At 32.3% G+C, this 23,041-nt stretch overlaps 2 protein-coding genes across 2 annotated transcripts in view; both read right to left on the reverse strand.

Moving 5' to 3' along the window:
- The window catches only part of LOC139506428 (uncharacterized), a gene marked incomplete at its 3' end in the record, with an annotated part of 41,602 nt that extends 41,437 nt beyond the window's left edge, over nucleotides 1–165 (reverse strand). The window contains exon 1 of the mRNA XM_071295453.1: nucleotides 111–165. Coding sequence (XP_071151554.1) covers nucleotides 111–165 — 55 coding nt within the window. The remainder of the gene's footprint in view (nucleotides 1–110) is intronic.
- LOC139506430 (N-lysine methyltransferase KMT5A-like) lies at nucleotides 42–22,701 on the reverse strand (the record flags this gene model as incomplete). The annotated part of the gene is made up of 9 exons (XM_071295455.1): nucleotides 42–570; nucleotides 1,969–2,170; nucleotides 6,384–6,546; nucleotides 8,642–8,729; nucleotides 10,352–10,382; nucleotides 12,598–12,733; nucleotides 15,940–16,053; nucleotides 18,972–19,274; nucleotides 22,585–22,701. Coding segments are annotated over 9 exons (1,235 nt in total), but the record flags the coding sequence as incomplete, so codon positions are not given.
- Between the last annotated feature and the right edge of the window lie 340 nt (nucleotides 22,702–23,041).

The raw sequence follows: 23,041 nt of genomic DNA on the forward strand, positions 1-23,041 counted from the left end.
TAAACTTAACTTTTAAAAATCTTCAAAATTGACACTCCTCATTTCTTTTTATTTGTGTGTCAGAAATTTTCAGATATTTTTTTTATTGATGTCATGCCTATGATCTATACCAAGGCAGGAATATGACAATTGCATCAATTTGTCTGATATAATTGAGCTTTTCATTTTGTGATTTGATTAGGGATAAACAAGAAACTCAAAACCCAGAAGGTCAAAATCATATGTAATTTACAAAATTACACTCAAAGTTAAAAAATCTAAAATAAAAGGGAAAAAAAAAGAGTTAATATTGCAATGCTATATTTAGCAGCCTAAGTGAACAGCTCAAATAAATGAATATTTGGTATTACCACTGCAGGACAATTTCAATTTTTTTTCTATATTTGTCTACACTTGCATTTCATGAAGTCTTTTAGTTATTTTTTTTTCTTAATTTCAGAAGTGACATATAAAGTTTTAACCTTTTTGGATGTGAAAAAAACATTTAAATTAAATACTACTAAGGTAAAATAAACCTTTAAGATCAGCTAAACACATCTTCTCCAATACTACAGAGCACCTTTGGGTTGTCTGAAAACAAATTATTGAAAACTTTTTCAATTATGTATGCATGAATAGTTTCTTGAATACCTACATTTGGTGAAAATAAGCTTGGCATTTAAAACAAATGTTTTGCTTGCATATAAAGATATAAAGGGGATAAAATAACAGAGTTCTAATTTCCTCCACATAACACTTATTTAAAATTTCTAAAGGACATAAATCATTTAAACCAGGAGCTCCGCAGGTCGCAGATTTTTACGACCGCACAGGTCAAACATTGAACAGTTGGGGCAAGTATGGACACAACATTCAAGCTTGATACATCTCTGAATTTGGATTGTGATCAAATCTTTGACACAATATGAGTTTCTGACACAAAACAAATGTCAAGATCTTACAAATCTATTGCACAGTATTGTGCAATTAAAGATTTCTTCTTCAAAAATGTGGAATTTGAGAAATTTGGGGGAAAAAATGAAAACTACTACCATCCCCCTTTTTTTGCCAATTAGTCCAAAACCTGACATTACTTTATACATATTTTACAAGTAGTGTAAATGAGGTAAATGCCAAACATACCCAACATTGTATGTTAAATGTTTTTGCTCCCTTACACTGCTTTTAAATTGTCATAATTGTCCATTGACCAGACAATCCTAGTTTCCCCCCTTTTTTGCCCCTAATTCCAAAACATTTTGAGCCATAACACACCCCCCCCCCCCCCCTGCCCAAGTCAATACTAACCATCCCTTCATGGTATGGAAGCTTATAGTATAATTTCAGAGGGATGCATACACTTAAACATTAAACACATGTTATTGTTTGAAAACTACAAAAATGCTTATTTCGGCTTCTAATTCCTAAACTATTGAAACCATAACTCCCAAAATCAATCACAACCTTTCTTTAGTGGTATTGAACCTTCATGTAAAAATTTATAGATATTCATTCACTAAAACTAAAGTTATTGTCCGGAATCTAAATGTGTCATCTGACTCTACTGTGGTTTTGAAAATCATGAAAAAATACATATACCCAAATAATGATAGAGGTCAAATTTGGTTAAACACATAGATGAAAATAATACATATACCCAAATAATGATAGAGGTCAAATTTGGTTAAACACAGGACCAATATTTTAATAAAAACACCAGGATGCTATCTTGAACAGTTAATCCCAACAAAGTACAAACACTTCATCAGCCCCTCATAAGGAACATTTATGCAATGGTTAGTTTCATTCCATTCAGTGGTTCGAATCTCTAAAAGAAGACCTCTGTATGCAGATCATTCTAAATTTTTGAAACAATGATCAGTTTGGCATTACATGTAGCTCACAAATAATGAGTCTTAGGATAGCAGAAGGGCAAAAAGTAATTGCCTTGAAAATACATGGCAAAACATATTCCTTCTAAGTACTTACTTTTGAAGTACTTTGCCTCCATGGAAGGTCATTTACACCATAATCGTACAAAATTTCAGTTCCAGGGGAAATATCCTGTACAGCATATATAGCAACCCTTGGTATGGTGTCTACAATGATCCTTCTAACTCTGGCATTTTGGCAACTTTTTATGCCATCGTTTACGTACTTTCCGATTCTTTTAGAAAATGTTGCATCAACACTACAAAAAATAAGTGCATATAAAATCAAGCAAAACTGGTGAAATATCATAAAATAAACTAGAGGCTCTTAAGAGCCTGTGTCACTTACCTTGGTCTATATGCATATCAAACAAAGAAAACAGATCGTCATATGGATTCATGAAAAAAAATTGTGTTTAGGTGATGGTGATGTGTTTGGAGATCTTGCTTTACTGAACATTCTTGCTACTTACAATTTGTCCATCTATAATGAACTTGGCCCTTAATAGTTCCAGAGCAAAATATTTTGCAAAAACTAATGAAAATTGTTAATAATTGACTATAAAGGGCAATAACTCCTTAAGAGGTCAACTGACCATTTTAGTCATGTTGACTTATTTGTAGATCTTACTTTGCTGAACATTATTGCAGTTTACAGTTAATCACTATCTATAATAGTATTCAAGATAATAACCAAAAACGGCAAAATTTCCTTAAAAATTACCAATTCAGAGGCAGCAACCAAACAACCAGCTGTTCAATTCATCTGAAATTTTCAGGGCAGATAGATCTTGACTTGATAAACAATTTTACTCCCATGTCAGATTTGCTCTAAATGCTTTGGTTTCAGAGTTATAACCCAATATCTACATTTTCTACTTTTAGCCATGGTGGCCATCTTGATCTGTTTGCCAGGTCACTGGACACATTTTTAAAACTAGATGCCCTTATGATGATTGTAGCCAAGTTTGGTTTAATTTGGCCCAGTAGTTTCAGAGAAGATTTTTGTAAAAGTTAACGATGACAGACGACGATGGAGACGACAATGACGCCAGACGCCAAGTGACAAGAAAAAGCTCACTTGGCCCTTTGGGCCTGGTGAGCTAAAAACTGCAAAAATTTTGTTAAAACTACCAATTCCGTGGGTTATTTTATTCGTCTGATAATTTCAGGGCTGATAGATCTTGACCAATTCAAAAATTTAACCCCATGTCAGATTTGCACTAAAAGCTTTATTTTTTTAAGATATAAGCCGAAAACTACATTTGACCCCTATATTCTATTTTTAGCCATGGTTGCAGTGTTTGTCAATGGATCAAAACTTCGTGTAAAATTGTCTTTAAGGGGCAATAACTCCTTAAGGGGTCAATTGACAACTATGGTCATTTTAACTTGTTTGTAGGTCTTACTTTGCTGAACATTATTGCTGTTTATAGTTTATATCTATCTATAATAATATTAAAGATAATAACAAAAAAACTGCAAAATTTCCTTATAACTACCAATTCAGTGGCAGCAACCCAATTACGGGTTGTTTGATTCTTCTGAAAATTTCAGGGCTGATAGATCTTGACCAATTGAACACTTTTAACCCGTGTCAGATTTGTTCTAAAAGCTTTAGTTTTTGAGATATAGGCCAAAAACTGCATTTGACCCCCTATGTTCTATTTTTAGCTATGGCGGCCATGTTTGTTGATGAATAAAAACTTCAGATACAATTTAAAAACTAGATACCTTAAGGAACATTACCTTAAAGCTTGAAGGAATTTGTCCCCGTAGTTTCAGATGAGAAACTTTTTTAATAGTTTACGACGACAGACGCCGACGGACGCCAAGTGATGGCATAACCTCACATGGGACACTTCCGAGCCCTGGTGAGCTATAAATCAGCCCAATATCTGAAGGCATATACGAAAAAAGTCTGTATAACAGTGTTTTTCAACAATTTATCAAAGTCCAAAGATGACCTTGCAAGGTACGCAAAAATCAAATATACCGGTAATTATTCTATTACTTATAATAGGTGGGAATTCAACATCACAAAACCTTTTTAATCAAGTAGTCACTGAACCATGAAACTGAGGTCAAGGATATTGGTCATGTAACTGATGGAAACTTTGTAACATGAGGCAGTCTTCGTCTCACAGTGTATAATACTTTAGCTATTTGACCAAAGATGTTTTAAAAAAAAAGACAAAAAGAATTTTATGTCATCTTTTCCTATTTTTGATTGCAATTATAAGTCTGTTTTAACTGTCAAGAATACCCCTTAAGCGGACAACTTGAGCAGTTTATTCTTTAAATTGCTGTCATTGAATATCAAGAAAGGAAATAAATCCCGAAATTGATATATTTCTGGTATGTTCCAATCTGTCTTTTACTACAGATATTGACAACGAGTATATATTACATTTTCCCAAATTTACCGTTGGAAAAAATATGTAAATAGATTTTTATTTCATCAAATCTTTTTTTTTTTTTTGGTATTATTTTTATTTTTTATAAATAATATTCTTTACATCCAAGATGTTATTTATAAACAAGTGTATGAGTTTAGTAATGACTATTAATTACCTCCACCAAAAACTTTAACCTTCAACATGACAGACAGGCAGACAAAATAAAAAACGGATGCAGACCAAACAACATAATGCCCCTAAATGGGGCAGAATAAATAGGGCATAAAAAGAAGCTGTTTGATGACTAATTTTAGGGTATTGTGGTAGAGGGTGTTTGCTTTTTTCCATCAATAAACAATAGCCATGTTTAAACAATTAAACACCCTTGGCTTGTAGGTTGAAGAGTTTATTGGGAAATCTGTGAAAGTTTTATCAATTAAACATGCCTTTAATTGCAAAAATTTGAATTGACTTAGAGTGCTATAAGTGACGAATACCAGCTATGTAATGGAATGTAGCAGTCTCTTGACAGATAGAACACTACTTATTGACAAGAAATACATAACGAACTGTAATCTTTTAAAATTTAATGCTATTATGAACCAAAAACAGAAATCTAAACTTCGAAAATTGTGCCAATTCATTTGAATTACAAGAATTAATTGTATCAGGATGCTGTTATGAAGTCTCCCAAACAAAGCTCCCATATTCATTTGATTTGTTTAATTGTCCCATACAAGAATATATATGGTTTACGGGTTGGGAAACTAGACCGTTTACAAGTTTTCAAACAAGAGAGGGTGTGGTGACCCCATATGGACTTCCCTTTAATTATTTCATTTGTTTTATTGTCCCCTACAAGAATATATATGATTTAGGGGTGGGGATCTGGACTGTTTACAAGATAATAGCACATTCTCAAATTGAATGGGGTGGGGGTGACCCCAAGGGACTTCCCTTCAATTTCATTTGATTTATTTCATTGTTCCCTACAAGAATATATATGGTTTAGGGATGGGGATCTGGATCGTTTACAAGATTATAAAACATTCTCATTTGAACGGGGTGGGGATAACCCCCATGGATTCTCTCTATATTTCATTTGATGTGTTTTATTGTTGCATACAAGGATATACATGGTTAAGGGGTGGGGATATGGACAATTTACAAGTTTTCAATAAGAGGGGGTGGGGTAACCCCCTATGGATTTCCCTTTTATTTCTTTTCATTTGTTTTATTGTCCCCTACAAGAATATATATGGTTTAGGGGTGGGGATCTGGACCATTTACAAGATAATAGCACATTCTCAAATTGAATGAGGGGGGGTGACCCCTAGGGACTTCCCTTAAATTTCATTTGATTTGTTTAATAGTCCCCTTCAAGAATTTATATGGTTTAGGGGTGGGTGATATGTACTGTTTACAAGATAATAGCACATTCTCAAATTGATCCCCCTTTATTTCATGTGATTTGTTTCATTGTCCTATGATCATTTCTGAAGACTGTGTGTGTTTATCACTTAAAGTTTTCAAGTTATATTCATTTGAAAATTTTCAAAAATAAAATATTATAGGGTTCTATAGTAAACCCCTTCCTACTTTCGGCCCCCCAAAATACCCCTTAATAGACCTCAATGCACAAACATACGATTGATGGCTCACCTAGACATATTAATCTAACATTTTATGAAACCCTAAGTAAATCTGACAAGTGGTTTTGGAGAAACGCTGCGGACAAGTTCATTTTTTTAAAGTGGTGGAAGAAAAAGAAAAAGAAAAAATTAAAGGAAAAAGAAAAAGAAAAAGAAAAAGAAGCAGAAGAAGAATAATAAAAATAATAAGAACTGAGCAAAAACAATAAGTCTCCAAACTTTGTTTGGGAGACTTAATAAATGACAAACTGGATTCTCTCTGATGTTAACCTGTCGGCTATACTGATCATACTGTTGTAAAAAAACTCATATTTAATGCTTCCTCAACAAACGTACATATATGCAATGTAATGTAAACTAATGTGTTTTTCTGTATACCTTTGTCCAACTTAGGTGATACCAGAATAAAATGATATACTTACCACATTTCTTTTTCTGCAAATCTGAAGAACATGATGTAACTTCCAACGGAATTTGGATATTGTGTGAGCCGTCTTTTACCATCATTGCCACTTATCAATTCCCCATGATATTCCATTAGAAAGTCACCTTTCTTGAAAAACTTTGAAGCAAACACTCCTTTACCTAAATCAGATAAGACAATGTTTTTTTTCTCTCTAAATTTAGTTTAAAAAAAACACACAAAATCCTGGAATAAAAATATAACTGTTAATATCTGTGTCATTTAGTCTCTTGTGGAGTTGTCTCATTGGCAATCATACCACATGTTCATGTCATATTATCAGGTGAAAAAGAGAGTACACTTAAACCGCTAACTACTAAAGCAAGTTGAAAGTTGGAACTGCATGATCTGCCCCTTTTTTTTTTAGTGAATAAATGATTTATTGTTGAAGACTGCATGCTGACCAATAAGTGAGACATTTAAAATGTATTGTGTTTTAATGTTAATAGGCTGCTGTCTTGTTGATGTTTATAAAGAGGTTCAATGGGTAACCAGATGCTCCGCAGGGCGCAGCTTTATACGGCCGCAGAGGTTGAACCCTGAACAGTTGGGGCAAGTATGGACACAACTTTTAAGCTGGATTCAGCTCTAAATTTGGAGTGTGATTAAATAGTTGACACAGCATAGGTTTCTGACACAGAATGAATGTGGTCTAATGAACTTAAAATATTTTTTTTGCCTTTGAGCAATTCACTATGCTGTTGAATATTAATCCTCTCAAAAAAATGTTTGAAGAAATTTTCTTTTTATTTATGAAATCTGAAATGAGAAAAATTTAACCCCCCTTTTTTTGTCACATCCACCTTTCCCTTTTTCCAAAACTGATCTCAATTCAAATTCCTAATGGAGTTTGCAACAATAACTACTCATTTAAATACATCATAAAATATTAAAATGTAAAATAAAGTGCTTGTTATCACTGAATGGTAAAGATTGTTTTAATTTATCAGTTGGTAGTAAAAGTGAATATACATTGTATATTGTATAAAACAATGATTTAAGTTGATTCAACTACTATTCTGGACAAAGAAAGATAACTACAATTGAAAATTTCTTGCTATTGCGCAATATTGTGCAATTAGATATTTCTTGCTACTGCGCAATACTGTGCAATTGAAAATTGCTTGCTATTGCACAATACTGTGCAATTGAAGATTTCTTGCTATTGCTGAATACTTAATATAATAATTTTGGATCCTGATTAGAACCAACTTGAAAACTGGGCCCATAATCAAAAATCTAAGTATATGTTTAAATTCAGCATATCAAAAAAGCATAAGAATTCAATTTTTGTTAAAATCAAACTTAGTTTAATTTTGGACCCTTTCGACTTTAATGTAGACCAATTTGAAAACGGGACCAAAAATTAAGAATCTACATACACAGTTAGATTTGGCATATCAAAGAACCCCAAATATTCAATTTTTGATGAAATCAAACAAAGTTTAATTTTGGACCCGGATTTGGACCAACTTGAAAACTGGGCCAATAATAAAAAATCTGAGTACATTTTTAGATTCAGCATATCAAAGAACCCCAAGGATTCAATTTTTGTTAAAATCAAACTAAGTTTAATTTTGGACCCTTTGGACCTTAATGTAGACCAATTTGAAAACAGGACCAAAACTTAAGAATCTACATACAGTTAGATTCGGCATATCAAAGAACCCCAATTATTCAAATTTTGATGAAATCAAACAGAGTTCAATTTTGGACCCTTTGGGCCCCTTATTCCTAAACTGTTGGGACCAAACCTCCCAAAATCAAACCCAACCTTCCTTTTATGGTCATAAACCTTGTGTTTAAATTTCATAGATTTCTATTAACTTATACTAAAGTTATGGTGCGAAAACCAAGAATAATGCTTATTTGGGCCCTTTTTTGGCCCCTAACTCCTAAACTGTTGGAACCAAAACTCCCAAAATCAATCCCAACCTTCCTTTTGTGGTCATATACCTTGTGTTAAAATTTCATAGATTTCTATTCACTTTTACTAAAGTTAGAGTGCGAAAACTAAAAGTATTCGGACGACGACGACGACGCAAGACGACGATCTTTGCAATACATGCAGTATATAAATTTTTGTTTCGTTAAACTCCCTCTCCCAGCAAACTGTGGCATGGAAATTTCTAGCTTTCATCTCTTATCATTTTCAAATATATATTGATGTCATGTGGAAAAGACAATTTCTAAATTAAATTAAATTTATTTAAATACCTTTAACATTATCAATTTGTCTCACAACAAATCCATCCTTATCTTGAGCCAGTTGAATATCTTGGCGAGCTTCTTCATCTGGAGTGCACTTGAATGTAGGAAATGAACAAATAATGTACAATATTGTATTTATAATATAATTAGTATGCCTTCATATATGTAAATGAGAAACATTTTGCAAGCCACTGCTTTGAAAATAAGAATGCGTCCAAAGTACATGGATGCCCCACTCGCACTATCATTTTCCATGCTCAATGGACCATTAAATTGGGTAAAAAATCTAATTTGGCATTAAAATAAGAAAGATCATACCATAGGGAACATGTGTACTAAGTTTCAAGTTTATTGGACTTCAACTGCATCAAAAACTACCTTGACCAAAATTTTTAACCTAAAACTCATACTTTCAATTTCTATGTTCAATGGACAGTGAAATTGGGGTCAAAAGTCTAATTTGGCTTTCAAATTAGAAAGACCATATCATAAACAACATGTGTACTAAGTTCCAAGTTGATTGGACCTCGGCTTCATCAAAAACTACCTTGACCAAAATCTTTAACCTGAAGCAAGACAGACAGACAGACAGACGAATGGAAGAACAGACAGACAGACGAACAGATGGATGCACAGACCAGAAAACATAATGCCCCTCTACTATTGTAGGTGGGGCATAAAAAAAAATATTTTTGCCATGTGAATTATTTGATTATTTATGAGAATAAATAAGTATATAACTTCATTTGGTATATGGATTTTTTTTCAAGGTCTTTATGTCAGTCAAACAGGATTCACCTGACCTCATTAGGTTTTGGTATGTGCCAAGTCAATATCTCATAACTAAAGCAATAGGGCACTGTAGCGTATTGAATGATTGTAGAGTTAACATGTCTGTTTGGCAGGGTTTCATATGAACTGGACCTGATTGCATATGCCTGATTGTCATGGTTAATGGATGAATGTTTTAAAGTTTTCATGGTTTTGTCCAATAATCAGATTCTATATGAAATAGGTTAGTTATAATCAGTGTATTAAATGAATGTGAGGTGTACATATCTGTCTCCCAGTGTTCATCTGACCTTGACCTTAATTTCATGGTGGGTTTGTCAAGGCTCAGTTTTCATGATTATGGTTGTTACTTATATTCTTTAAGGATATAAACTAGAAGTAATCACAAACTAATATATCGTTGAAGCAGTCATTGCAGTCACTGTTGCAGGAAACAGCTTACCTATATTTCACTTTTTTACTCAAGGCAAGACAAAAATGAAAGTTTCAAGTTAATATTAACTAATGTGGGAATGAGGATTCATTTATGGGATTTAATCTGTTTTGTTAAATGACAAGAAATCAATGTATTTCTATTTTTATATTTATAGTTACCCGTAAATGTGTTTGAATGTAATTTGTTATAGTCTTGTTTAATTTATTAATAAAATCTTTATTATAAAATCAGAATTAGTGATGGTCTTTCCTTAAAAGTTAATTACTAAGTGATCAGAATTTTTATAGAACAAAAAAATTTCTTTATAATATAAGCAATATATTAGTTTTGAGCTTAATCACTTCTGTCATAGTTAAGAACACATGTGAAAAAAAATAGGTAATAAATTATACTTACTCTTAACCTCAAATCTGAAAACAAAACTTTATTCTCTGAAGAAAAAGGAAAAAAGTGTATGCACTGATTGCTTAACTGTTGATTGCACTTACTTGTTTTTTCTGACCACTTCTTGTCTTTTTTCTAAAAAAAAATTAGGTTATATAAAAGTCACTGATCAACAACTGTCTATTGCAAATTGGAAATACAAAATCTGATATCAATGAAATGACCTAGCTGAATTATATGGTCTAACAGAAATACTGATCTACATTATGGCAATCACCCTTTCAGATTAGCTCATGTCTGGCAGATACAATCATTGCTGGACCCCTAGGTAATACTACATATATTGTATTTCTTTTTTTAAATTCATTTTTCAACTCATACTAACAGATAAAAAATAAAGGGCTGCGCTTTAGCGCATGATACGCCCGTTGCTCTTTTAACTTGTCTTTTATGCTTTAAATGAATTTATATGATCAACTAGAAATATATATATACAAATCAAAAAAGGGATGTTACATTAATATATTCACCAAAGTTTCATAAAATCCCCCTTTTTTAAGTATAAAAATTCATTACTTAAGAAAACGTAAAATCTAAAATTTATAAAAATGGAAAGGGAGCTTATGTCAATAGATATAAACAATTTTTCAAAGTTGCATAAAATTTTGTGAAAGTGTTAGTTATTGTCCCAATATTGGAAAATCCCCCCTTTTTTAAGCATAAAAATTAATAACACAGAAATGTAAAATCTGAAATTATAAAAATTGAAAGGGAGCTTACAACAATAGATATAAACAATTCACTAAAGTTTCATGGACATTGGTGAAAGCCTTTTTGAGTTATTGTCCGAAGTGTTAAAAATCCCCCTTTTTTTTATAAATAAAGCCCCATAAATCCAAAACTTAAAATCTGAAATTTATAAAAATTGAAAGGGAGCTTACATCAATAGATATAAACAATTCACCAAAGTTTCATGGACATTGGTGAAAGCCTTTTTGAGTTATTGTCCGAAGTGTTAAAAATCCCCCTTTTTTTATAAATAAAGCCCCATAAATCCCAAACTTAAAATCTGAAATTAAAAAAAAACGAAAGGGAGCTTACGTCAATAGATATAAACAATTCACCAAAGTTTCATGGACATTGGTGAAAGCCTTTTTGAGTTATTGTCCGAAGTGTTGAAAATCCCCCTTTTTTTATGAATAAAGCCCCATAAATCCAAAACTTAAAATCTGAAATTTATAAAAATTAAAAGGGAGCTTACATCAATAGATATAAACAATTCACCAAAGTTTCATGAACATTGGTGAAAGCCTTTTTGAGTTATTGTCCGAAGTGTTGAAAATCCCCCTTTTTTTATGAATAAAGCCCCATAAATCCAAAACTTAAAATCTGAAATTTATAAAAATTGAAAGGGAGCTTACATCAATAGATATAAACAATTCACTAAAGTTTCATGAACATTGGTGAAAGCCTTTTTGAGTTATTGTCCGAAGTGTTGAAAATCCCCCTTTTTTTATGAATAAAGCCCCATAAATCCAAAACTTAAAATCTGAAATTTATAAAAATTGAAAGGGAGCTTACATCAATAGATATAAACAATTCACCAAAGTTTCATGGACATTGGTGAAAGCCTTTTTGAGTTATTGTCCGAAGTGTTGAAAATCCCCCCTTTTTTATGAATAAAGCCCCATAAATCCAAAACTTAAAATCTGAAATTAAAAAAAAACGAAATGGAGCTTACGTCAATAGATATAAACAATTCACTTAAGTTTCATGGAAATTGGTGAAAGTGTTTTTGAGTTATTGTCCCAAGTGTGGACGACAGACGGACGGACGGACAGACGGACGGACAACGGTATACCATAATACGTCCCGTCTAAAAGACGACGGGCGTATAAAAATTGAAAAAGGATTCACTGCAGAGCTTTGAACTATGTACTATCTTACTGTTTGTATCAGGAAATTGCCTGAATATTCTTATCCGGATTTGCGGATTTATTCTTATATCCGATATTCAATTACACAATTAAATAAACATATAGGGAAGGGTTTGGTGTTTTGAAATAAAATTACAATAGCAGATATATTCTTTTAGCTGATAGCTGTTTAGGTGGAGTCTACTGTATAAAGCAGGATAAGATGTTTTTGTAAAAAAAAAAAAATTGTACAGAAAAACTATTCAATGATAGATGGTTTTTATAAAAAAAATTAAGTTCCCATTGATTCAACTCCACAAAGAACAAACTGATTCATGGAAAATAAATGATTTATATCAACATCCTGTTGACAGGTTTAATACATATTGAAAACAGGATAGTTATTTTTAAGTTTAATGAATCTGTAAACTTACTGTAAGGTTGTTATGGGAATTACTGAATATGGCCGTCTTTTCTGTCCCTCACATTTTCCATTTGTTTTCTTGTAAGGTCTTTTCCAAATGCTTTTCTTATTGAATTTGTCAATCTCCAGAGAAGGAAGCTTTACTGCTAAAAATAAAGAATATTTTTTCAAGTTCACTCTTCAAAATTTTTTAACATAAGTAAGCCATACATCTATTTCATTCAAACAGTGTATTATTTGTCCATAATGATAATGATATTGATTGGAATGATAAGAAAGGGATAATAAAAAATTTAGTTTCAGAGAAACCAACAATATTAATGCAGAAAGAATATTAAGGCAAATTTAAATGTAGGTTTTTTTCAAGAATTTATAGTAGTCTTTAGAAGACAATAAGTCTTCAAAAATAGTTTCTTTTATCAGAAATGCAAATGTTTATGAGATTCCTGCTTTTAAATAACAGCTGCAATAAAAGATGAACTAGAGGCTTTGAAAGGCATGTGTCATTCGTCTATATATACTTGCATCTTCAACTGTGGACACCAGTAAACAATTTAAACTAGAATATAAGGCCATGTTCACACCATACGCAGTGTACAGTAAACATGTTTACATTTGGTTTAATGTAATGTACACTAGTTTCACATTAAATTTGTTCACATCTATACACCTTGTTTAGCTACCTGTACATAGAATTTGTTCACACTTGTAAACTATATGTCATTTAAATGTCAAAATTTTAAAACAACTTTTCTAGAAGACCATTTGACTTGAAAACAAGAGGGTGTCACAACGACAGCAAACCGGATTTATTAATATTTATTTGTGTCCTGGCAATATCAAAAGAACCATTACTGATGAATGGTGAAAGTGAAAATCGTCAATATCAAATTTGACCTCCATTTTGTCATCAGTATCAACATCTTAAAATTTGAAAATCTTAGATTGAATGGTTCATGAGTAAATGCAACGTGAATGGAAACGCCATTTCACAATCTTTCAAGAACCATAACTCCTGAACGGTAAAAGTCAAAATCGTCATTATTGAACTTGACCTCTAATTTGCCATCAGTAACAACAAATAAAAATTTCAAAAGCTTTGGTTGAATGATTCATGAGAAAATGCACGGACACAACTGGAAACACCATTTTTCAATCTTTCAAGAACCATAACTCCTGAACGGTAAAAGTCAAAATCGTCATTATTGAACTTGACCTCTATTTTGTCATCAGTAACAACATATTAAAATTTGGGAAGCTTTGGTAGAACAGTTCATGCGTAAATGCACGGACACGACTGGAAACACCATTTTTCAATCATTCAAGAACCATAATTCCTGAACAGTAAAAGTCAAAATCGTCATTATTGAACTTGACCTCCATTTTGTCATCAGTAACAACATATTAAAATTGGGGAAGCTTAGGTAGAACAGTTCATGTGTAAATGCACGGACATGACTGGAAACTTCATTTTTCAATCTTTCAAGAACCATAACTCCTGAACGGAAAAAGTCAAAATCGCCATTATTGAACTTGACCTCCATTTTGTCATCAGTAACAACATATTAAAATTGCAAAAGCTTTGGTTGAACGGTTCATGAGTTAATGCACGGACAACATTTGATTGCCACCCGTCCGCCCGCCCGACCGACAAACGGCCTGCCCGCCGTACATCCCCAAATTAATAACCTACATTTTTGTCACAAAAATCACGTTAAAAAGGGGGATGGATTTTTCCACAATTTGTTTTTTTTTAAATGGAGTCATGCAGATGATTATATATATAATTGGAATGAACAAATATTCTGAATCCAAAGTTTCCCCATACATTATAGTGTTAAATATTGAATAGGTACCATCGAAAAAGAACTTAATATAAAAATTAGTTTAGATCTCACGTGAAAAAAAAATCGGACTCAGAACCACCCCCCTTTTTTTTTAAGTAAAGTAGTTGTTCCTTTAAGAAAGTTATTTTGAATGACTTGCAGTAGTTAAAAGATATCTCGATTAAGCATTAAAAAAGTAGGCTGCATCAGCGTGCTTACATACGAAGGTACACAGTAATAAGAGTTATAAGTACAAATTTTATATAAAAATTGTTTTTTTTAAATATACAAGAGAAAATTATAAGTTCTGAATGCCTAGTTATTTTAATGCAATAACACCTGACAATTTCAGCAATGCTGACTAACTTGTAGAACTTGTCTTACTGCTCATTTTTAATAATATTTTGAAGTTTCTATCTATTTATATAATTGGTAAAAATCATCAGAAAAGAGTAATAACTCAAATCAAGAGTCAACTGACGATCTTGGCCATTTTAATAATTTATAGATCTAGTGCTGCTGATCATTCTTGCTATTAAATTAAATTTTCTATCCACCGATTATAGTTACCAAGATAATCAGCAAAAATGAAAAAGAAAAAAATCGTACTTTGTCATTTCAGGGTAAAAAATCCAAAAAATAAAAATATGCTGTTTTGATGTAAATGCACAGTAGGCAGATCTCAACATTTTGAAAAAATCTTACCTTTGACTATAAAAAACGTTTTTCAATAGAGTCTAATATATTCTCATTATATTCTATGAGTTCTATAATTCTAAAGTTACTAGTTATAGTTGTCACAATAACTAAGCCGTACCAATTTAACTGAGAATGTTCTTCTGCTTATAAAAAATGAGAAAATTGTCCATCAGTTATGTCAGTAAAAAATGTTTAACAGCCCAGCTATATACTGATACCATGTTTACATTCACTGCACCAGTGCATTATACCCTTTTTTTTCAAAAGCACAAACAATATTTTTATTTCCATTAATCCACCATTTTCAGTGACAAACTTGCATTTATCAAGATTTTGAAATCTTCCATAATTTAACTGTAAAATTAAAACAACATTGAACATCCAAAAGATTCATCATCTGTAAATGCATTGCTACGAAATATATAAAGGAAATATAAATTTGTTGCAAATTTTGATGCTTTTTCAGATAAGCCTAACATTGTTTTACTTCACTGGATTCCTTAGACAGTCAGAAATGATATATCTTTTTTTCTTCAACTTTTTGGCCTTAGTTAAAAGTCCAATCTTTAAAATATATTAGGTAATCAAGTCTTTTTCTATATATTTTACATAACTTTATGTATTTCAAATATATCTATATCATGTAACATATGTCCTTCTTTCCCTTTTCCCTATGAAAATTCCGATGTCTTTTTGATTGCACAATTTGATGGGTCATTACTGGTCCTTTATCTTGAACTAGCAGAGTGAATATGACTAGGCATATTCAAAATTAATATAACTTATTTAAGCCCATTTATTTAAATTTTTTCTCAATCATTTTTTACCTGTTGTTGGTCTGCTAGTTAAATTCTTTTTGACTACATCACTATATAGCGCTTCATTTTCTTTCTTATCTTTGATAGATTGTTTGCTTGTTCTGGCTTTCTCAATAGCTTTCACTGTAAAACAAAAGTTCTAAATTACCAGTATGGACTGAATTTTGAACAATAATCATGATAATATGATAGATTAACTATAGTATATGATAAACACCCTTAAAATCAACAACCTGATGTTAGTTATACTTATGACATATGTTGAATTGTTCATGTTTGTTATACTTATGACATATGTTGAATTGTTCATGTTTGTTTTACTTATGACATATGTTGAATTGTTCATGTTTGTTATACTTATGACATATGTTGAATTGTTCATGTTTGTTATACTTATGACATATGTTGAATTGTTCATGTTTGTTTTACTTATGACATATGTTGAATTGTTCATGTTTGTTATACTTATGACATTTGTTGAATTGTTCATGTTTGTTATACTTGTGACATTTGTTGAATTGTTCATGTTTGTTATACTTATGACATTTGTTGAATTGTTCATGTTTGTTATATTTATGTTCATTATCAGGTTGTTATACTTATAACTTATGTTCATATTTTCAAGGTTACCTATTTAACACTGTAATTAGATCTTTAAATATTGTTATATTTGGTATAAATATTGATTTTGTTATCAGCAAATTAGACCAACTTGTAACTACACATAGGTACTTTCACTGTAAAACAACCAGTTGATACATATAGTTTGGCACTGCACAACGGCCTGAAAACAAGAATGTGTCCAAAGTACACAGATGCCCCACTCGCACATTATTTTCCGTATTCAATGGACCATGAAATTGGGTAAAAAATCTAATTTGGCATTAAAATTAGAAAGATCATACCATATAAGGTAACATGTGTACTAAGTTTCAAGTTGATTGAATCATCAAAAACTACCTTGACCAAAAAATTTCACCTGAAACTAGCACTTTCATTTTATATGTTCAGTGGACCGTCAAATTGAGGTTCAAAGTATAATTTGGCTTAAAAATTAGAAAGATCATATCATAAGCAACAAGTGTACTAAGTTTCAAGTTGATTGGACTTCAGCTTCACAATAGACAAAAACTACCTTGACAAATTTTTTTTTACCTGAAGCAAGACAGGGACGAGTGTAGGTGGGGCATAAAAGTATTCAACACAAAAAGTACACAGAAAAGAGCTATGTTGTAGTGGGACAGTAGTAGGAACTCACACATAAAAATAGCTGAAAAATTTAAATTAGCAGTTTCAGAAAGATCGTATTTATACTTACATTCAGGTATTGTCTGGAAACTATAAAAATGCTTATTTTTGCCCTTTTTTGGCCCTTTATACATTAACTGTTGGAACCAAAACCCCCCAAATAAATCCCAGCCTTCCTTTTATGATTTCAAACCTCGTGTTAAAATTTCATATATTTCTATTTACTAATACTAAAGTTATTATCCAGTTGAACCATATATAAACTAAAGGCTCTCAAGAGCCTGTGTCGCTCCCCTGATTCTATACTTGGGATTTTGAAATAATATTAAAAAATGTAAAAAATTGTAACAGATACTTATAATGATGTTTTAGGCCAAATTTTATTTAATATTGTTATGTTTGATCAGTAGTTCTCTTGAAGAAGACATTTGTATGTATTTCCCATAGGATCCCATATTAAACTAAGTCCCCCGTTGGTGGCCATCTTGAATAATGGAACGGCTACAAAGTAACAACACTTTGTTTAGTACCTCATAAGGAACATTCATGATACATTTGGTTTCATTCCATTCAGTGGTTCTTCAAAAGAAGACATTTGTATGGATTTCTCATAGGGTCCTATGTTAAACTAGGTCCCGCCCCCTGGTGGCCATCTTGGATAATGGATCCGCTACAAAGTAAGAACACTTGGTCAGCACCTCATAAGGAACATTCATGCCATGTTTGATTTCATTCCATTCCTTGCTTCTCTAAGAAGACATTTGTATGTATTTCCCATAGGGTCCTATCTTAAACTAAGTCCCTGCTGGCCGCCATCTTATATAATGGATCGGCTACAAAGTAAGAACACTTGGTCAGCACCTCATAAGGAACATTCATGCTATGTTTGGTTTCATTCCATTTAGTGGTTCTCTAAAAGAAGACATTTGTATGTATTTCCCATAGGTAATATGTTAAACTAAGTCAGCCATCTTAGATGATGGATCAGCTACAAAGTAACAACACTTAGTCAGCATCTCATAAGGAACATTCATGCTATGTTTGGTTTCATTCCATTCAGTGGTTCTTCAAAAGAAGACATTTGTATGGATTTCCCATAGGGAACTATGTTAAACTAAATCCCCTGCTAGTGGTCATCTTGGATGATGGATCGGCTACAAAGTAGCAACACTGGGTCAGCATCTGATAAAGAACATTCATGTCATGTTTGGTTTTCTTTCCGTTCAGTGGTTCTCTAAAAGAAGACAATTGTATGTATTTCCCATAGGGTCCTATGTTAAACTTAATTCCCCCCAGGCAGCCATCTTGAATGATGGATACGTTACAAAGTAATAACACTTGGTCAACACCTCATAAGGATCATTCATGCTATGTTTGGTTCCATTTCATTCAGTGGTTCTCTAGAAGATGTTCAAAATGTGAAAAGTTACGCCGACAATGACGAACGCCAAGTGATGAGAAAAGCTCACTTGGCCCTTTGAGCCAGGTGAGCAAAAAACAAAATTCCTAAACTTTGAATGAGAAAGTTAGAACATAATATAATATTGTTTTCCCATATTATCAACGGAGATTTTGTATTTATTGATCAAGTCATGCGAGTAAAAAAAGCTGGTATCAAGATAGTGCAAGAAAATGATAACACTGGATTAATTTAGTGTTTACGTTAATTGCACTTTTCTGATCATGTCTTTTAAAAGTTACAGATAATTCAAATTTAACTTAATCACTCAGGAACTAAAAAAATCCAATTCAGCCTTTAATTTTGAATGAACTCAGACAGAACTTCAATTTACCTGGCTTTTGATGTTGAACAACAGGAGACTCTACCTCAGCTGCTGGTCCTTTACCAACTTTGTTTTCAGCACTGACACTACATACATAATGTTTGTCCAGCTTCAGATTTTTAATGGTATAGGAGGTGACAAATGATCTGCCTCGTCCAATCTTTTTCCAGTCATCAGAATCAACCATTTTCAGGGAAATATTGTACCCAGTAACCTTTGAATCGCCAATTGCCTTTGGCCTTGTCCATTCCAAAGTCAACTTGTCATTGGTCCTCGTCTTCACCTTCAAATTTTCAGGTGCTTGTGGTACCTCTGTTGTACATGGAGATTAAATATTTAGTTGATTTCTTATCTTAAATTCAAACACATAAGTATGAAGCAGGGGAACTAGAGTCTCTAACAAGGTGGGCTTGCTCACCTGCATCTTCAACAATAGCAATTTTTTTTAAAAATTAGAGGCTAGCTCTCATGAGCCTGTGTCGCTTAAAATCTTCTGTGGTTTTGGAAATCATGTAAAATAAGGTTTAAATCATAATAAATAGTATAAGATACCCTAATAACTAAATTAAAAAAGGTTATCCCACTAGTATCTCGACTTAGACAATACTTACTGAAGACCTCTTATCATTATTTAAATTAGTTTTTCAAGTATTGACTACTTGAAATTGTTTTGATTTTTTTTTACAATTTTCCCTTACACCTCAATAATAAATCCCTATGTACTTTATTCAGATAGATTGCCATGTTAGTTGGATGGCATTGTGGCTTAGTTTTATTCTAATTGGCCCTGTAGATTAACTAGAGAATATTTTGGTAAAAGAAAAAATTAAGAAAAAATTGTTAAAAAATCACTTTATAAGGCAATACAATTTAAGGGGTCAATTGAATATCTTTGTCATATCAATATATTTTTAGATCTTATATACATTATAAAACTGCTAAATTTCCTTAAAATTACAAATTCAGGGGCAGTTATATCCAACAAAATAAACTCATCATAGATACCAGGACTAAATTTTGTATATACGCCAGACACAGGTTTCCTCTACAAAAGACTCATCAGTGACGCTCTAATCCAAAAAAGTTAAAAAGGCAAATAAAGTACGAAGTTGAAGAGCATTGAGAACCAAAATTCCCAAAAGTTTTGCCAAATACAGCTAAGGCAATCTATGCCTGAGGTAGAAAAGCCTTAGTATTTCAAAAATTCAAATTCAAAACAATGGGTTGTCTGATTAGTCTTAAGTTTTCAGGGTTAATGGATCTTAATCTGATGATCATTTCTATCCCATGTCAGATTTGCTCTAAGTGCTTTAGTTTCAGAATTGTTTACAAAAAAATGCATTTTACTCCTATGTCCATTTTTTAGCCATGTCTGTCATCTTGGTTGGCAGGCTGGATCATCTAACACATTTTTTTACAAAGATACCTAAATGATGATTGTAACCATGTCAGCTTAATTTTGTCCTCAGTAGTTTTAGAGGAAAATATTTTGATAAAAGTTTATTTATAAGTATATGACAGATGCAAAGTGATGAGAAAAGCTTGATTACAGCCCATTTAGATATGTGACGGACACTGGTGCACTTTTAAAGGGAAGATGTCATGAGCTAAATCTTTAAAGGGAAAAAGCTCCAATATCAGTAGACTAAATATTTCTTCCATGATGGTCTATTTGTAGATCTTATTTTGCAGATGCTGATCATAAATATAAGGTTTTCAAAATAAAATAGGAACAAGAAGTAATTGTAACAGGATGCTGTTATGAAGTCTCCCAAACAAATTTACGGGTGGAGATCTTAACCGTTTACAAGTTTTCAAACAAGAGAGGGTGGGCTGACCCCCTAGGGACTTCCCTTTTGTTTCATTTCATTTGTTTTATTGTCCCCTACAAGAATATATATGGTTTAGGGGTGGGGATCTGAACCGTTTTCAAGATAATAGAACATTCTCAAATTGAATGGGGTGGGGGTGACCCCAGGGACTTCCCTTCAATTTCATTTGATTTGTTGTATTGTCCCCTACAAGAATATATATGGTTTAGGGGTGGGGATCTGGACGGTTTACAAGATAATAGCACATTCTCAAATTGAACAGGGTGGGGGTAACCCCCATGGACTCTCCTTATATTTCATTTGATGTGTTTTATTGTTCCATACAAGAATATATATGGTTTAGGGTTGGGGATATGGACCGTTTACAAGTGATATGATATGAATTTCATGTTCGGATGTAATTGTTAAATTGGCAGGGCATCATTCAAAGTGTGCACATCAGCGTGCTCATATCTGACTTAGACTTTTTATTTGTGCAAAATGACATTGTCAAAAACTTTAATTTCGTTTTCACATTGTTCTAAACCGGATGTTGACTTGACAATGGTAAAACATGGACCATAAATGGATACGTAAAATCCGTGTACGTTTACAAAGCATGACTGAGTGAAGAAGCTCTTTCCACGTTATTTCTTCAACAAAATACTTGAAATGAACGCAAGATACAGGTATCAATGATAATTTTAGCATTTTTGAAGAAATGTAGGATGCACAATTAAATTTCCTACCTGCGCACATGCGCACACATGTTCTAGTTCATACGACGTAGTTCCGACGATTTTTCATTTAAAACCTTTTTAAATTTTTCATCAAATCATGTTGATAAACTAATTTTTAATAATTTTAATCTTTTGGACTAAATCAATTAGAAACAAACTGCTGAAAAGTAAGAAAGAATTGTGAATAAACCGATCAATTTATATGATGTCCGGTACTGAACATAGTTCACCTGTCACCTGAACAGGTAGATTTCAGCTGTCCAACTACTAATTAGCCTTGATAAAAATTAAAAAGTATTGAAGTAGGTGTTGTTTTGATAGTAATTAATCATCATGTCACATTTATGACCGAAATGTGTTGATCATGTTGATGTTAAAGGCAAAAGGTTGGGTCAAAAAGATCGTGAATTATGTAAAAATGACCGAAAAAAGCCTTGAAAACTAAAAAGTATATGACCGTTTCATACTTTGCCCAGCCAGACTTTTACCGGACATTATACAAATGACCGGAATATATGACCGTTTTGGAAGCCCTGGTGGGGTGACCCCCAGGGACTTCCCTTTTATTTCATTAAATTTGTTTTATCGTCCCATTCAAGAATATATATGGTTTAGGGTGGGATTTGGACTGTTTACAAGATAATAGCATATTCTCAAATATTAAGGGGGTGGGAATGACCCCCAGGGATTCCCCCTTTATTTCATGTGATTTGTTTTATTGTCCTATGATCATTTCTGAAGACTGTGTGTGTTTATCACTTAAAGTTTACAAGTTATTTTCATCTGAAAATTTTCGGAAATAAAATCCCATAGGGTTCTATAGTAAACCCCTCCCTTCTTTCGGCCCCCCCAAAACACCCCTTAATAGACCCTAATGCACAAATTTGCTTTCTATCTTCTATACGTAAAATAATATAGAGTAAAAAAAGGAAAGATTTGAAAGCCACCATTGGTTGCAATTGACTGTTGAAACAAGGTGACCATTAGTGCAGGTTTGACTGTATAGCTACATTTATCCCAAGCAGAATTTTCTAATCCTTTAAAAACACATTTTACTCAAATAATTGTTACCTGCTATTGGTCGACTTGTTAAATTCCTTTTAAATTTATCACAATATAATACTTTATTTCCTCCTTTCTTATTCTTGAATGATGGTTGGTTAGGGCTGGCTTTCCCAATAGATTTCACTGTAAAACAAGAGTTTGTTGACACACAAATGTCTTCACTGATACAACTATTTTCAAAATAAAAGGCAAAAATGCAAAAAGCTGATAATAAAAAAGTCATTTAGGACAATAACTTCAATAAAGGGCCAACTGACAATTTTGGGGAATGTTCACTTATTTGTTTCAGATCTTGACTTTTTGATCATTTTGCCTATTAACATTTGCTTTCTACATGTATATATTTCTATGATTCTTAAAACAAAAACATAAGACAAAAGAAATAAAAAAGATATATTTTCATTTAAGATCAATAACTTCAGTTTATTTAGAAGCGACTTATTGAAAATAACAATAATTAAAC

This window comes from Mytilus edulis, unplaced genomic scaffold, assembly GCF_963676685.1.
Source record: "Mytilus edulis unplaced genomic scaffold, xbMytEdul2.2 SCAFFOLD_192, whole genome shotgun sequence".
Lineage (NCBI taxonomy): Eukaryota > Metazoa > Mollusca > Bivalvia > Mytilida > Mytilidae > Mytilus > Mytilus edulis.